Source organism: Podarcis filfolensis, assembly GCF_964270895.1.
Source record: "Podarcis filfolensis genome assembly, chromosome: 15".
Lineage (NCBI taxonomy): Eukaryota > Metazoa > Chordata > Lepidosauria > Squamata > Lacertidae > Podarcis > Podarcis filfolensis.
Window position 1 is genome coordinate 6,767,272 of NC_139618.1, and position 16,878 is coordinate 6,784,149.

Below are 16,878 nucleotides of genomic sequence, written 5' to 3' on the forward strand. Positions count from 1 at the left end.
ATAAGCCTCACCCTCTGGAGAAGGACGAAGTATATACAGCCCACAGAAGGAGAAACGGTAGATCAGTGAGAGTTTCTGACTCTCAATTATTATTTTAACAATGACAACAACGCAAAGACTTCCTCTGCCGCCGCCGCCCACAACCAGCCTTCGCAGGGAATTACAGCTCAGGGAGGGGAACAGGGGGTCTCCTAACAGCTCTCGACACCCTTAACAAACTACAGTTCCCAGGATTCTTCACGGGGAGCCATGACTGTTTAAAGTGCTATAACACTGCTTTAAATGTATAGGGTAGTTGTAGCCACAGTGAACCCACCCAAAAGGGACGCTGGGGGCCAGATTAAGAACATTCCACCCACCCCCACAACGCAGGGGAGTGGGGTGAAAGAGAAGCCATTGCTGCACAGCTGGGTATGAAGAATCCCTTTTCCTCCCCCTACATTTCCCACCATTGCTGCCTGTCTGAAATCCTTGTAAATCTCTATCTTATATCAGGAGGAGACCTGTTGGAGGTCACCCTTCGGGATTCCATGGCATTTATTCCATTTTAACGTCTTTCCCCTGTTAAGTTCTGCATAGAAGCCACTTCCTGGAACTGTAGTGGAGTATCGTGCAAGTTTTGTGCTTGTTTCCGTGTTACTTTCCTTCCAGGAAAAATCCCGTTTGCAAACAATATGGAAACGAGTGCTAAGCTTGCACTTGCTGTGTGAAAGATAGTGTGGAAATTGACCGTCTGGGAAATTAAATAGAATAAACCACCATGAAGTTAAATAGAACAAGCCACCATGTAAATGCAGCCTAAGAGCAGGGTGGGGTGGAGGTCTAAAAAGTGGGTGTTGTTGGAGAGCCCCCCATCCTGACCCAGGGAGAAAGAGAAACTGCTGCAGGCTAGCTACTGGTTAATTTATGGCCTGGTATACTTGTTATCGCCCACATTCGCTGGTGTGGTTTCTATATTGTGTGTGCATGCCCTTTTCCTGAAGTTTTGGCGGTTAAACGAGGGTGAGATTGCCCCCTAGTGCTCACTCTCTCCTTTTTTCATAATGCCATCACAGATACTGAGAATGTGGGCGGCTTAAAATAAATGCAGCTGCATTTGGCCTTGTTTTGATAGTTATTTTTAAAACCACAGAATGGTTCACTTCTGCAACACTTTGCCCTGTTCCCTTTGGGGTTCAAACCATCGCCGGCCCTTGCTTTTGCTCTCATTGGCATGTGGGCACACAAAAAGCTCCAAGCTCACCCTGCTTTTGGAGTTGCATGACCTCAAAATCCCATATCAGGAGCGGGGAGAAGGGTACCCTGAATTTTGTGACCTGCATAAGTCATGCAGATTTAGCAGAGTTGCTTTGCACCAGCTGCTGGGAATCGCAAGTGGGGAGAGTTGTTGCTGTTTGCGCTTTGCATGCAGAACCCTTTGCATGCAGAAGGTCCCAGGTTCAGTCCTCAGCATCTCCAGGTTGGACAGGGAATATCCCCTTGTCTGAAAATCCCGGAGAGCCACTGCCACTCTCTGTGTACAATAGCAAGCTAGATGCACCAACAGTCTGACTCCATATAAAGCTAACTCCTGTGTATCTTTGCTGCAGACTAACCATTCATTTGGGTAGAGCCGTCACTTATTAGAACAATGCCCTTGCATTCAGAAGGACTCTGGTGGCGCTGTGGTCTAAATGAGTCTGCCGGACGGTCAGTGGTTCGAATCTGCACAACGCAGTGAGCTCCTGTTGCTCTGTCCCAGCTCCTGCCAACCTAGCATTTCGAAAGCACACCAGTGCAAAGTAGATAAATAGGTACCACTGCAGCGGGAAGGGAAACAGTGTTTCCATGCGCTCTGGTTTCCATCACAGTGTCCCATTGCACCAGAAGCGGTTTAGTCCTGCTGGCCCCATGACCCAGAAAGCTGTCTGTGGACAAATGCCGGCTCCCTCAGCCTGAAAGCAAGATGAGGGCCGCAACCCCATAGTCACCTTTGACCGGACTTAACCATCCAGGGGTCCTTTACCTTTACGCAGAAGGCCCCAGGATCAAAACTTGGCACATCCTGGTTGGGCTGCAAAAGTCCCCCAGTCTGAAATCTTGGAGGGCTGCTGCTGGTCAGTGTTGACAGTGCTGTGCTGACTGCATGAGGCAACCTCCTGTGCTCTTATGACTGGGGGGGCTTGTTTCCCTTCTACACCAAGAAAATCCCCCCCCCAGCACCGATTCATTTTCCTAAATCAGGGTGGTGTTTCTTTCTTATGCAAATATCCTAATTACAGTGCATAATATTTACAGTCTCCCTGACCTCACTCTCAGATTTGATCTTGTTCTACCTCCTATAAGTTTCCCTTTTGACTGTTTTAGGGGACAGGTTTCTGTCTGTGGGAGAGGTGCAGAATTCCAGCTGCACCCAAACTGCATCTAGCTGGCACCCTGCATCCCCCCCCCCAAAAAAAACCCTGCTACCTTTCTAACGAAATACACAAATAATAAAGCTAAGGTACTCGCGTGTTTTATGGCAAACGGCCCATGATCACTCCCCCCCTCCACACTCCATCCCTGCTCCAAAGCAAGGTTTTATGATAATATAGTAAAAATATTAAATTAGAAAATGCCTCACTAAGGGTGATAAAACCTTACTGCGGTAGAAATAGGTAATTATCCCCAGCTCAGCCTAAAATGACAGTTTAACAGAAATAAAAATGTTACTGCTCATTGCTTGATTTTTGTAGGTTGCAATAAAGGGTAAGTTAAACTTTAATTCAGGGGAGACCCCTGTTTCGACCCCACACCCTCCTGCACGCTCTTACCTTGGGAGCGAGCGCTATTAATTACTCGCTAGATGGGCCACTCCTCGGCGCTCGGCTAATTTGAACGTGTTTTCCGCAGAGCCTTTTGGGCAAACTGTCCAGCCAGCCCAGATTGATGCTCTTTCCCTCTCTGGCTTCTGGTCTGACTTTTAATAGAAATGGCCTCTCGAGTCGTACGGAGACAAGGGACGTTAGAGAGGCAGCATTTCGCCATGTGCTTGACCTTAAGGAGTCGGGGCTGTGTGGAAAGCTGCTCTCCTACGGTTAAATCGAAAGCTAGTGGAGCAGGAAGATGCCATCTAGCTCAGGAGTGCAGACACTGACTGGCAGTGGCTGTCCAATTCCCAGCCCTACCTGGAGACGCTGGAAGTTGAGCATGGGGTCTTCTGCACACAAAGCAGGTGCTCAACCCCTGAGCTTCAGCTCTTCTGCTAAAAATAAAACGATAAATAAAAATTCCAGTCCTCATCGTCTGAGCTAATAGGAACATAGGAAGCTGGCTTAGTCCAATGGAGAGACCATTGACCTGTCCAACTTAGTATTGATAAGCCCACGCAGTAGCCCAGGCTTCCTCAGCCTCGGCCCTCCAGATGTTTTCGGCCTACAACTTCCATGATCCCTAGGTAGCAGGACCAGTCGTCAGGGATGATGGGAATTGTAGTCTCAAAACATCTGGAGGGCCGAGGTTGAGGACTCTAGATCAGTGCTTTCCAAACTTGGGTCTCCAGCTGTTTTGGGGCCACAACTCCCACCACCCCTAACTATCAGGACCAGTGGTCAGGGATGATGGGAACTGGAGTGCAAAAACAGCTGGAGATCTAGCACTGATCTAGATACACAACTCCATAAGCATTTTAGGTACACAGCGTTTGAGATTTGGTGTCTTGTTCCTGTGGCTGTGACTCTCCAGAAATCCTGGAATCTTTTTTGGTTGTCTCATTTGCTGAGCAGCAGAGATTTGAAAACTTCTCAGCCGAGTCTGTTTGGGAAGTGTTATTTACTTCGTAGCATCTGATCGTGATGTTTGTTGACATCAAGTGTTCTCACCCTTGTCTAACCAGCCATGAGGATTAGCAACTTGACCGTGTGTAAAGATACAGGATTTCTGAGCTTGATGGTGGCCGTGTTAAAATACACTAATTCTGAATATACATATATATACCACACACACACATATCTATACACATAATATACTAATATAGATACTTTTGGCTGTTCCTTAGCCAAACCTTTCTGTTGTCGCAGGTTTCAGATATATGAACTTATATTTATATTTATTTATAAGTATATTTATATACTTATAAGTATATTTATTTATGAATCATAAAAATGAATCATAGCCTAATTTTGTCTGTGTGTGTGTTTGACAAAAGCCGTCCTGTTCCCGTTATCAACACCACTGTTGATAGTGGGCCCTATTAATTTGAGTCTTTTGTTGCTGGGCTGTTTTCATTCCCCCTTCCTTCCCCCTCCGGTTCTGTGTCAACCTCAAGGAAAAAAGAACAACATATATGAAAACTAAATTATAGTCCCACGCAGCCTGCCTGATTGAATCCTCCTTACACCACCGCGGTCTCATACATCCTATTAAAATATTCAATCTTGTTCTCTTCCTTGAAAAGCCTTGTATGGAAAGGGCAAACTTATAGGGGGAAGAAAAACCTCATTCCCCAGAGAGATGGAATCTAGCCCTGGCGCAGTATTTACATATTTCTGTGCCGTGCGAGAGTAGCACTACACAAGGTCTCCCCAGCCCTCGTGTTTATTAATAAAGATTGCCGAATGCATTTTTAATTATCTCGCAGCCTTTTCATTTGAAGCCGTGGATGATGGTCGCTGCTTGCTTTTTCTAAATTGACCTTGAAAAGTTGCTTTCGCCTTCCCCCTCTTTCTTGCCCCTCCTTTCCCTTAACCCTCATGTCACCTCAGAACTAGACCGCTGCAGCACTCTCCTCCTGGGGCGGCCCTTGAAAGCTGTTCAGCTGGTGCAGAACATGGAGACCCTCCTCCAAACAGGGGTGGCCTTGCACCGGGGGCTCGGCATTTGCACATGCTCTGTGTCCTTCCCCAGGAACAGACTCATCCCCTTCCTGTGTCCCTCTTACCTGCAGGATCAGGTCATCTTCAGAAGACCTGCTTTGTGTTTGATGTCCATGTTCCCGCCAGTGTTGTCCTCCCAGCAGTGTCACCAAAGTTACAGAACTTGGTTTCCTGGGTGGCTAATATTGCAACTTGCTAGTTTTTAGAGAATGGGTCTGGCCCATTAGGGTGAATGGGGCTCTGGCACCACCAGCCTCGAGTGTGGCCAGCTCTCATCTCCATGTCTCCTTACTTGCAGTGAGTCTAGGGGCTGGCCCTGACTTCCATCTTCCTCTTCCTCCTTAGCCCCAGTGTTTCCCTTGCAGAGCTCAATATGGAGGAGGAGGCGGAGGAGGATGGAGACAAAACTAGAATTCTTTGCCTCCAGCTCTGCTTGTCATTGACTCTGCAGGTCCAGCGACGGTTGGGCTCCCAGTCCCACTGAGCACCAGCCACTATTGTGTAGGTCAGTGGTTCTTAGACCTTTCCCCCCTGGGCCACCCTTTCAGAATAAAAATTTGCTCGTGCCACACCTAATGCTTAATTGATAAGAAATAACATTGGAAAACGAAGAGAAACCTAGCCATCTCTCACGGATGCTTTAGCTGAGATTCCTGCATTGCGGGGTGTGGGTGTGTCCTGGAGCAGATGACCCTCTGGGTCCCTTCCAAATTTACAATTCCTTGATTCCTTGATTTATAACATAGTAAACAACTACAGTCGTACCTTGGATCCCAAATGCCTTGGCTTCTGAACAAATTGGCTCCTGAAACCTGGAAGTGACTGTTCCGGTTTTCGAACGATTTTTGGAAGCCAGATGTCCGACGGGGCTTCTGCGGCTTCTGTTTGCCTGCAGGAGCTTCATGCAGCCAATCAGAAGCTGCACTTTGGTTTCTGAATGTTTTTGACTTTCAAGGTACCACTGTACTTTATAATATGACCATGGGATACCCAAGAAGGATAAAACAATTCAGCTTCATACTATACTATACTATACTATACTATACTATACTATACTATACTATACACAACATGGAAATGTTCAAATGTTTCTTTGTCCTTGGATCTTCCTGCCACATTTGCCATCCTCTCCTCCCGCAACAGTGTGGCGCACCCCATCCTTTGAGAACCACTGGTGTAGGCGGATGGAGCCATGTTTCAGAGAGCACCTGGGTCCACTGAGTTGTATGTTTGTGCTTATAACTGCTGGCTGCTTCCAGCGGACAATTTTGAATCTTCCATTAGCCTATTTTGTTGCTTGGTGGCGCTGACATAAGCGAAAGTGTTGTTGCTTGAAAAGTAGGGTTTTCTTGGTCGCTTGTGATTTTCAAAGGTGCCCCCAGTCTCGAAAAGGCTGTGGACTCATGTTCAAAGCTGACAAATGAAATTGAATAAAACGCTTGCGCTTTTCTGTTCTCTTTCTCTCTCTCTCCCTCCTCTCCCACCCAGAACGGAACTTTATCGGTCCCTCTTTGGCAAACGGCCACATCTCGAAGGAGGCGACCACGCTTAGTGGTGGGTGTTGTGCTACCACAAGCTCTGAACCTTGGAGAGGGGAACGTCCACCACATTCGGACACTATTCATCGCTCTGCGACTTCTCCTGCTCCCTTCCCTTCCTCCCCTGTCGATGGAGATGTCTTTTCTTGAGCATAAAAAGGAGCACCCACCAAACTTGATCCAGTTGAGAAGCCCCCGGAGGTATCTCCACTTCCTTGGAGTCGGAATGCTCCTGGAAGCTAACCTCAAGGCTCACCCAACGCACGACGACCTCAGCAAAGATGGGCTCACACATTGAAGTGCGTCTTGGAAGTGTTGGGCAACTGCTCTGCCAAACTGTGCTTTTCCCCCAAGTACGTCGAGGGCATGAAACCAGCCACTTTACGGGCCTATGAGCAACCTGGAAGAGTGAGAAGAACTTCAAAGTTTCACGGTAGCCATCTCTGGTCAAATTTGGATGAAAGCAAACCATCGCACCCTGGTTCTCTGTACGAAGGACACTTCATAGGGGACCTTTGTAGCATCTTGTGTCCTTGAACTCCTTGACGGTGGTCAGAGACCCTGTGGAATGAAATCAGAATTAAAGAACAGTGTGTGTTTGTCTGTGTGTCACAACCGTGTTTGTGTTCCTGGGCAAAAGATTAACAGAGGGTACAGCACAACCGTTTTTGTTAGTGACACGCCCTTGAGTGAAACTTGATGGCTGTAACTATCCAATCATCTCCATTCTGAGGAGACGTGATTTTAAAGTGGGAATGAAGGAAATAGAACACCAGAATAGTTGCTGATGGTCATGCCCTAAACTACCCTCTCTCTCTTCCTGCAACTACCTTGCTGCCCTGCCTTGCCAGAGCAGCTGCGGCTGATGGGAATCGTAGTCCCAAACTTCTGGAGGGCAACCAGGTTGGGAGTTAGGCTGTTCTAGACTCTCGGTAGGTCTGTTCTTAAATACTGCATGTGTAGCTCATCATCTGAGTGCTGGCTTCCAAGGAGACCAAAAGTGGAAAGCAACTAATAGAATGCTTTGGGTGATTTGTTCTTCCCTAAAGTAAAGGACGCGGATGGCGCTGTGGGTTAAACCACAGAGCCTAGGGCTTACCAATCAGAAGGTCGGCGGTTCGAATCCCCGTGACGGGGTGAGCTCCCGTTGCTCGGTCCCAGCTCCTGCCAACCTAACAGTTCGAAAGCACATCAAAGTGCTTCTCTGGTGGGAAGGTAAACGGTATTTCCGTGCGCTGCTCTGGTTCGCCAGAAGCGGCTTAGTCATTCTGGCCACATGATCCGTAAGCTGTACGCCGGCTCCCTCGGCCAATAAAGCGAGATGAGTGCCGCAACCCCAGAGTCGTCTGCGACTGGACCTAATGGCCAGGGATCCCTTTACCTTTAAAGCACTCCCCTAAAGTATTTTTTGCTGATGGGGGATTTGTGGATTGCCTCTTCTGCCCCTCCCCCAGTTGAGAGATGCTCTTTGTTAGATTTACACCAGGACTAACCTCTACAGAGAGAAGATGATTCACTTGTTTTTATTCAGAAGGTCAAAAAAGCTGGAAATTAAATCCCTATAAAGTGGATTTATTAGCCTGCTGTGATCAATCTCCAATGGAGATTATCTTGCATAAGTATCATGTGCATATGTATGTTACCTGTATTGATTGCCTGAGGTGTCTCCTCTGCAACCGCCCCCCCCCTTAAAACTGAATAAAACAGCTTTACAGAGCTGGCCACCTCATTTATTTATTCAAAATGTTTCTAGGCTGCCTTTTTTTTTTAAGGGTGAAATCCCCCCACATACAAAAGACAAAGCAACTAATTGTTTATTTTGTTTAACGAAAGGTATGTATATGCTGCTAGATTGCAAGGAAACCTTTAAGGGCATACAATAAATATTGAAAGTTTATCCATAAAGACAGTAAAAAATAAAGAATAACACTATGTTGTCCCGTTCTAATGTAATGCAGTCATTTTAGCACAAGCCCTTTAAAGCCTTTCGCAGTCCGGCAGCAACACTCAACATTTATTTGAACAATTTAAGAGTGGGGGGGCGGGGGGAACAAAACAGTTTAAGGGAAGACGAAATAAATGGGGATTTGGTTGGATTTTTCTCCCTCTCGTAGAATATTAGCACTCGGGGGCATCCATTGGAGCGGAGTGTTGGAAGAGTCAGTGCAGACCAAAGGAAGTCCTTAACGCAGCACATAGGCACACCTGTGGAACTCCCTCCCACAAGAAGCAGTCATGGCCATGAGCTTAGAGGTCTTGGACAATTTCATGAAGGATAAAGGCTATCCGTTTCTCCCCACGATGGCTATGTTCTGCCTCCGAATGCCAGTTCATGTCCTGCTTCCAAGCTCCTTGTTTGACCGCTGAGAAGAGGATGTCAGAGTAGATGGGCCTTTGATCCAGCAGAGCTGCTCTGGCCCTCTTAAATGCCAGCAATGAAGGAACCAGTGCTGGCTTTTTCTTCAAGCGGGGGCTCTCAACCAGAGCCTTAGAGGTCCAGCGCAACCTGAAATGTAGTGGGGCTCATTTCTGTTCACAGTTCATTTTAGCTGCTGAATGTATTTTATTTTTAAACATTTCTCCGCCAAAGTTCTCAAGGCAGTATACTCCTCCTTTCCACCAAACGGTGTTGATGGCGGCTGACAGTATTATGGTATTTCTGTATTTTTTATTTGATTTTTGTTTTGTTTTTTAAGCCTAAAATGAAGACAGGTAAAACATCACTAAAAACTACCCGCGAACACCAATTTCAACAACAGTGGCTTGGTTGGAACCATGGTTTCTTGAAATTGTGATTTAGTGTTTCGTGTGAACCCAGCTGATCTGCTTAACTAGAGTTTGTTTGCTTCCAGGAAACCGTGTTCTGAAGCCGTATTGGCTGACAATCCTTGGTTGGTTTTAACTGTGGTTTGGTATCGCCTGTGAAGCCGGTACTTAACCCATGGTTTTGTTTGGCCACCAGACTTCTGTTGGATGGCCTCAGACATTTTTTGTAGGCATCTGTCTGTCTACAAGCTTACGAAAGCACGAGTTAAGCTCACCTGGAAAGCAAACAAGCCACAGTTTGTTCAACCATGTGTGGGACAGCTAATGGTTGACTCCACAAACCACAATTTAAAACAAAGCATTGTTGATTGTTCTGCATGAACCCAGATGAGTTACGTGTCAACTTTGGGGCCAAAATGTCTTTTCCTGCCGGTGGAAAGTCACTGAGGATGGAGCTAGTGTCCCTTGGCAAGGGCATCCATAGCTTAGGAGAAACCATCAAGATGAAATGTTGGTCAGCAATGGCAGCAACCCAGCTTGAGAGGGAATGTAAACAGTGTGATGACATAACCTTGTGTTTATTGAGGAGTAGCTGAAATCTAATTGGATAGAGCTTATTGAAATCTAATTGGATAGAACTTATATCTACCAGCTCAGGGGTCAGCAAACTTTTTCAGCAGGGGGCCGGTCCACTGTCCCTCAGACCTTGTGGGGGGCTGGACTATATTTTGAAGGGGAAAAAATGAACGAATTCCTATGCCCCACAAATAACCCAGAGATGCATTTTAAATAAAAGCACACATTCTACTCATGTAAAAACACGCTGATTCTTGGACTGTCTGTGGGCCAGATTTAGAAGGTGATTGGGCCGGATCCGGCCCCCGGGCCTTAGGTTGCCTACCCATATACCAGCTAGTTCCAACCTCATCACCATTCTGCCCTTCCTGATCCTCGTCCACATCCCTGAAGCTTGAGGAATTCCGTTAGAGCCACAGTGAACAAAGGAGGAGTTTCTCGTTTAAAAGGGAGGGAAGGGTTTATAGTCCTCTTGATTGTATATAATTATATAAAAAAAGGCAGGTAGAGGGAAGCTTGAAAATGAAGCTGCTGGCCAGTTAAAAGACCCTTTGATTTTCTCTCATTTGATAAGTTGCATTGCCTGCCTTGTACCTTTGGACAGGCCTGTGTGAAAGTGATGCTTTGACAAGATTCAGAAAAGGCAAGAAGGTAGGAAGATGTCCACTCTCCCACTTGTTGTTTAGAAAGGGGCCTTTGCTGCTTCCTTAGCAATTTTTGTGAGGTGACGAGCTTGTTTTTGGAAGCCGAGCGGAACCTGGGACAGGTTGGTATTTTAAAATTGTGGGTTCTGTTGCATGTTTTGCAGCTTTAAATGTTTCTGTCTGCCTTGAGCCTTTGGGACAGTGGTGCACTCAGGCAATTTTAGACTTAGGCCAGAACAGTTCTTTAGACTTAGGCCAGAACAGAACAGACTTAGGCCAGAACAGGTATATTAATCACTTTAATTCACTTCAAGCCATGGTAAGCCAGCCCTGCTGGATTCAGGGCCCCCTCCTGCTCATTCTGCTGTGTGGGGCTCTGGGTGTCTGCCCCCACCTGGCGGTGCCACCATTCTTTAAAAATAATAATTAGAACTTCCCCTCTCCATTTCTGCTGTGTGGCCACTCCGATGCAGTGAAGCTCAGTTTTTTCCTGTAATTCTAGCTGTGACTTGAGCTAAAACAGAACACAAGCTAAAACGGAACACCCCCTTCTTTCTTTTTTTACAGGCATATGGACTAGAAACTTTGCTAGTTTTTGTTTGTTTTTTAATGTGAAGAAAGGTGGCATATTGACAGAGCTGGATTTTGCTCCTACAGAGATACCCTTGGCCCCAGATGGTAACCCTAAATTTAAAATAAAAATTGTGTGCGCTTGTTTCAAAAAGGTACTTTCAGGAAATGAAATGACAGTGTGAATTCTATCTTAACGTGGGCTCTCCAAGTGGCGGAACGAGGACAGTTATCCCCACCAGAAAATCGAAGATTTTTTCCCACCCCGCCCCCTCTAGGGTGCAGAAAGTATCTGTGTCAAGGTGAGTATTGACTTTTGTCTTAGAAAATGTATGTAGCATGGATGAATAAATCTTTATGTGCATTTGCAGCAAAGCCAGAGCTGTAGATCTTAGAGAAGGACATTGATTTTTGCCCGCTTCCCCCCCCCTCCTCCCATTTTCTCCAGCTTTCCGAAGAGTCAAAATTTGCCTGGCATAAACTTCTTTTAAAACAACAACAACAACAATTCTGTGGACCCCCTCAGAGTTTGTCATATTTCTGTTCTTGGATTTAGTTGCATGCCCCCCTCCAACCCTGGGGAAAGTTTTTGAGACTCATGGTCTATCCTTTTGCTAAAACTATCAGTGGTAAAGCTAAGAACTGGGGTGTGAAATTAGGTTGCAGCCAGCTGTTTTGGGGTTGGAGAAGCACATGATGCAAAATGGTGTCAAGTAATGGCAGGAAAGCACCAAAGATCAGTCGTTGAGCACTTTGTTTGTATGCAGAAGGTCCCAGGTTCCATCACCAGGTAAGACTGGGAATTGTCCCCATCTAAAATCTGCTGCCAGTCAGTGTAGACAGCACCTGAGAAAGGTAGACCAGCTTTCTGAATAAGTATATTGGCCGTTTTTAATGTTGGATTTCTTTACTGTGCTTAATGTTTTTAATTTGTTGGAAGCTGCCCAGAGTGGCTGGGGCAAGCCGACCAGATGGGAGGCATATCAGCAACATCATCATGTCTCCCTGGGTTTTAGGAAATAACAACAGCTTCCTAGAACCCAGGGAGACATGTCAGTGTTCATTTTCCAAAGTTCCAGTAGCTGGGGCCGATGAATGGTTTTATTTATCGAATTTAATTCGGGACACATTTCCTCCTTAACTTTTCCTATTGTTTACAAAACACCCGGTTTTTAAGACCACCTCTTTTAATGCTGTCTCCCAGCCTCGCATCTTTTCTTCTGCCAAGTCAGGCAGACCTCAGGAGTAGGACCATGTTTCCAAGTGAAGGCTTTTGGAATCTCTTCCTTGCGCCATCTTGCAAACAATGAAGGGCGGCATGTAAATTGAATAAAGAAACAAACAAAATAAACCCCCAAGCCTGTTGATTGCAATGTGGACTGTGTCACATCCATATTCCTCTCTTTTCTCTGGCTGGGAAGTCTGTGGCCTTCAGGATGTTGCCAGGCTACAACTCCAATCATCCTTGACCCCCAACTGAGGCTGTTGGAAGCCCAGCCCAGCGACACCTCCAACATAACAGGTATGTTTAGCCTGGAAAAGAAGAGACTGAGAGCCGATGTGATAGCCGTCTTCAAATAGATGGAAGATGGAGCAAGCTTGTTTTCTCAAACTCCATAGTGTAGGACTCGAACCAGTGGCTTCAAGTCACATGGAAGGAGATTCCGGCTAAACATCAGGAATAACTTTCTGACCGTAAGAGCTGTTCAACAATGGAGCGGTCTCCCTTGGGAGGTGGTGGTTTCTCCTTCCTTTCAGGTTTTCAAGCAGCGGGTTGATGACCATCTATCACAGACGCTTTAGCTGAGTCCCCTTCATTGCAGGGGTTGGACTGGATGACCCTCTGGGTCCCTTCAAACTCGTACAATTCTATGATTCTGCAATGTGGGTGGAGAACTGTAGCTCCATGCCTACAGCATCTGCTTTGCGTGCAGAAGGTCCCAGATTCAATCGCCAGCGTCACCAGGTTAGGGCTGGGAGAGACTCCAGTCTCAAACATTGGGAGAGCTGTTGCCAGTCAGTGTTGACAGTACTGAGCTACATGGGCCAGTGGGTTTGACTTAGTTTCAGACAGTCTCCTATGAGCCTGTGTTTGCTAATTGGTTAAGCAACGGGTCTTCTGCTGAATCCATGTCTCAGGGTTACATCACTGCTTATAGATTGGCAGAGAGAGGGGGGCAAGGGACGTGTTAGTTGCATCTTGCATTGTGAACCCAGCATGGAGCCAGGGGTCAGACTAGATGACCGCAGGGACCCCTTCCTCTAGATTAATTTATCTCTAATGCACCACCACCACCACCACCACCATCATCATCATCATCATCATCTCTCTCTCTCTATATATATTTGCCATTGAGAAATATATGTTCATCTGGTGTTTGAAATGGATAGTAAAACACAAATACTCAGTACTGTACTGGTTTTGAATTTGTGTGTGTGTGTGTGTGTGTGTGTGAGAGAGAGAGAGAGAGAGAGAGAGAGAGAGAGACTTGGGATTTTTCTGTGTTTTGGCAGCGTTGTGTGTGTGTTTTCAGCAATATCACACACAGACACAATCTATATCTATAATCACTGGTTATACACAGTGGATAATGAAGTAGAGCTGTCAACCAATTAAAGAATTTTAGCTGATTAATTGCCCTTCTTTTTAACCAGTGCATTGATTTTAATGAATCAATTTAAATTTAAAGACATTTGCATATTATCACCATCTTTGCTTAGGTGCCTTTTGGAGATATTGAAGGACAGATGAGATAACAACCCATTTAATAAGCAAGGCCACCACCACTCTGCGTTAAAACTGGAGGGCTCAGCGATAGAGGAGGTGCTTTTGCACCCAGAAGGGCTTAGGGTCAGTCTCCAGCACCCCACTCCCACCCCCCGTGAAAAGGGTGCTGTTTGAGGTGTAGCGAGAGGGTGGTAACCCCAGGCAGGGCCTGCTTGGTGGTGACACCCCAACTGTGGAATGCCGCTTCCCAGCTAGACTTGCCTGGCCCCGGCCTTGATGTCAATATGGTGCCATGTGAGCACTCTTGTATGCTTGTTTCCTTAGCCTTAACCGAACAGCCGCCTCACGGCCTCAGATCTCCAATCTGCCATATATGGGTGTTTTACCATTTGTTTTTGTTGTTTTTTTATAGAATAATCTTTGTTTTAAAGTTGTTGCTTTCATTTTGTTCCTCTGTCCCCTCTTTTAGCTTTTTCTCTGTTAAGGAAACTATGTGGCATATTTATTTACTTACTTACTTACTTACATAGAAACCACAGGCCACTTGATCGTAAAAAAAAGCTTCAAAGTGGTTTATAAAAGAATAAAACAATAAAGGCTCAAGGCAAGGCCTGGTATCGGGCATCTCTGAAGCACAAAGGTTTTTGTTTCCCCCCTGTTCAGCTGTGAGCCATTGAATGATAAAAAGTGTTGAGATGAGAGTGGGGCCTCTCCGCATGTGTGAAACTTATCAGATGAGATTATTTATTTATTTATTTATTTATTTATTAAATGTGTACAGTGGTACCTCAGGTTACAGATGCTTCAGGTTACAGACACTTCAAGTTACAGACTCCACTAACCCAGAAATAGTGCCTCGGGTTAAGAACTTTGGTTCAGGATGAGAACAGAAATCGCGCAGTGGCAGCGGGAGGCCCCATTAGCTAAAGTGGTGCCTCAGGTTAAGAACAGTTTCAGGTTAAGAATGGACCTCCGGAACGAATTAAGTACTTAACACGAGGTACCACTGTATACCGCCCTAGCTCAAAGATCTCAGGGCGATTCACAGCACACACAAAAACACAAAATAGCTTCGAAGTGGGGAACTTCAAAAATGTGGGGTTTGGGAGAAGGGGAAGGATTCCTAGCTTTTAACAGAATAAGCAAAGGCCATAGCTCAGTGATTCCGAGTTGAATCCCTGATATCTCCAAGCAGGGCTTTCTGAAAACCCTGGAGAGCTGCTGCCCGTCAGTGAGGACAGTATTGAGCTGCAATTGAGCCCCACGTTGGGCGGAAGTTTCCTGCATTGCAGGGGGGTTGGACCAGAGGACCCCCGTGGTCTCTTTGAGCTCTACAGTTGTTGTTGTTTAGTCATTTAGTCGTGTCCGACTCTTCGTGACCCCATGGACCAGAGCACGCCAGGCACTCCTGTCTTCCACTGCCTCCCGCAGTTTGGTCAAACTGATGCTGGTAGCTTCGAGAACACTGTCCAACCATCTCGCCCTCTGTTGTCCCCTTCTCCTTGTGCCCTCCATCTTTCCCAACATCAGGGTCTTTTCCAGGGAGTCTTCTCTTCTCATGAGGTGGCCAAAGTATTGGAGCCTCAGCTTCACGATCTGTCCTTCCAGTGAGCACTCAGGGCTGATTTCCTTAAGAATGGATGCGTTTGATCTTCTTGCAGTCCATGGGACTCTCAAGAGTCTCCTCCAGCACCATAATTCAAAAGCATCAATTCTTTGGCGATCAGCCTTCTTTATGGTCCAGCTCTCACTTCCATACATCACTACTGGGAAAACCATAGGTTTTACTATACGGACCTTTGTTGTTAGCATCGCCCATCAATGAACAATGGACACAATGTCAGCATGGAAGAGAAGGCACCTTTGAAGCTCCTGATTCCATCCAGCTCATGGGTCCTGAGCGATGTGGGATCTAGCCCTGTGGAAATGCCCCGCCCTGACAGCGCAAAGTCCATATTTGCAGCTTTAAGATTGAAACGGAAGCTGGTGGGGAACCAGTCCTACTATGGAACAGATCCTCCCAATTTGGGCCAAGGGATTTTCAGTCCAAATTTCATCTGGCCCTGAACTCATTAGGCACCCATAGGCAAATATCAGAAGTTGGGGAAGGGAAATACTTTTCCTCTCTCATTTTTCTGGTGCATTAACATTCTTCCATGTTTGTTTCCTAGACTTTAGGCAAGCAGCCGCCTGCCAGCCTCAGTCCCTCAGCCTGCAGCATGGGCGTTCTTGAGAGGATTACAGAAAGAATCCCTGTTTTGTGCTTGGAGCCCTCTCTCCCAAGTAAAGGAATTATTTATAAATCCTTGCTATTATTGTGGCTGAGAATAGGGAATTTGCTAGTTTGGCACCTGTTCTTGGCATAGGGTTTTCCTTGCTGTGGTTTGATGAGGTTTTGTGTGTGTGTGTGTGTGTGTGTGTGAGTGTGAGTGATGCCTGCTTCTCTGTTTGACACAAGTGTCTTAAAGTTACCTCCTGATGCTTCCGAGTTTCTTTGCAGGCATATTAAATGGCGAGCATGGAAGCTCTTAAAATGCTGAAAATGCTTGTTTCGTATTGTTCGAAGAGATAAGCGGAAGGTAGGGTGGTCGGGAGAAGAGAAATTCAAAGTCCTGCCAATGGTACCCTTGAATCTTTACTTATCAGCGTCCTGGCAGGCTTTCAATCTTTCCCCCCTTACCTGGGTGGTGCGATACCTGGGGAACGCAGGCAAGGAGGCTTCAGCTGGGACTCGACCTGGTTTCATCCACTGAGGTTGGTTCTCTTGTCCTCTCCACCGGTAGGGGGGCAGGAATGGTCTGTTTCCAGGACAGACAGCGGAGATCTGAGCTTGCTCATGTAACTCCCAGCGCTGGATCCTGTCGCCAGCCCCCTCTCCAAAGTGTCTGGTTTGGCAGCCCCAGAAGTTAACCAGCTCTGCTTCCAGTGGCAGGTCTTGCTGTCTGACTGTGGCTAATTTCTGGCGCTGTGGTCCAAATCACTGAGCCTGTTGGGCTTTGCCGATCAGAAGGTCAGCGGTTCGAATCCCCGCAACAGGGTGAGCTCCTGTTGCTCGGTCCCTGCTCCTGCCAACCTAGCAGTTCGAAAGCACACCAGTGCAAGTAGATCAATAGGTACCACTGCAGCGGGACGGTAAACTGCATTTCCATGGTGTTCCATTGTGCCAGAAGGGATTTAGTCATGCTGGCCACATGACCGGGAAAACTGTGGACAAGCGCCAGCTC

At 46.6% G+C, this 16,878-nt stretch overlaps 1 protein-coding gene across 1 annotated transcript in view; it reads left to right on the forward strand.

Annotated features, from left to right (window-relative positions):
• The window catches only part of AATF (apoptosis antagonizing transcription factor), a 61,452-nt gene extending 54,481 nt beyond the window's left edge, over window positions 1-6,971 (forward strand). Inside the window, exon 12 of the mRNA XM_083587871.1 lies at window positions 6,321-6,971. Within this exon, the coding sequence (XP_083443997.1) occupies window positions 6,321-6,384 (64 nt within the window). The 3' untranslated portion in view covers window positions 6,385-6,971. The remainder of the gene's footprint in view (window positions 1-6,320) is intronic.
• The last annotated feature ends 9,907 nt before the right edge of the window (window positions 6,972-16,878 follow it).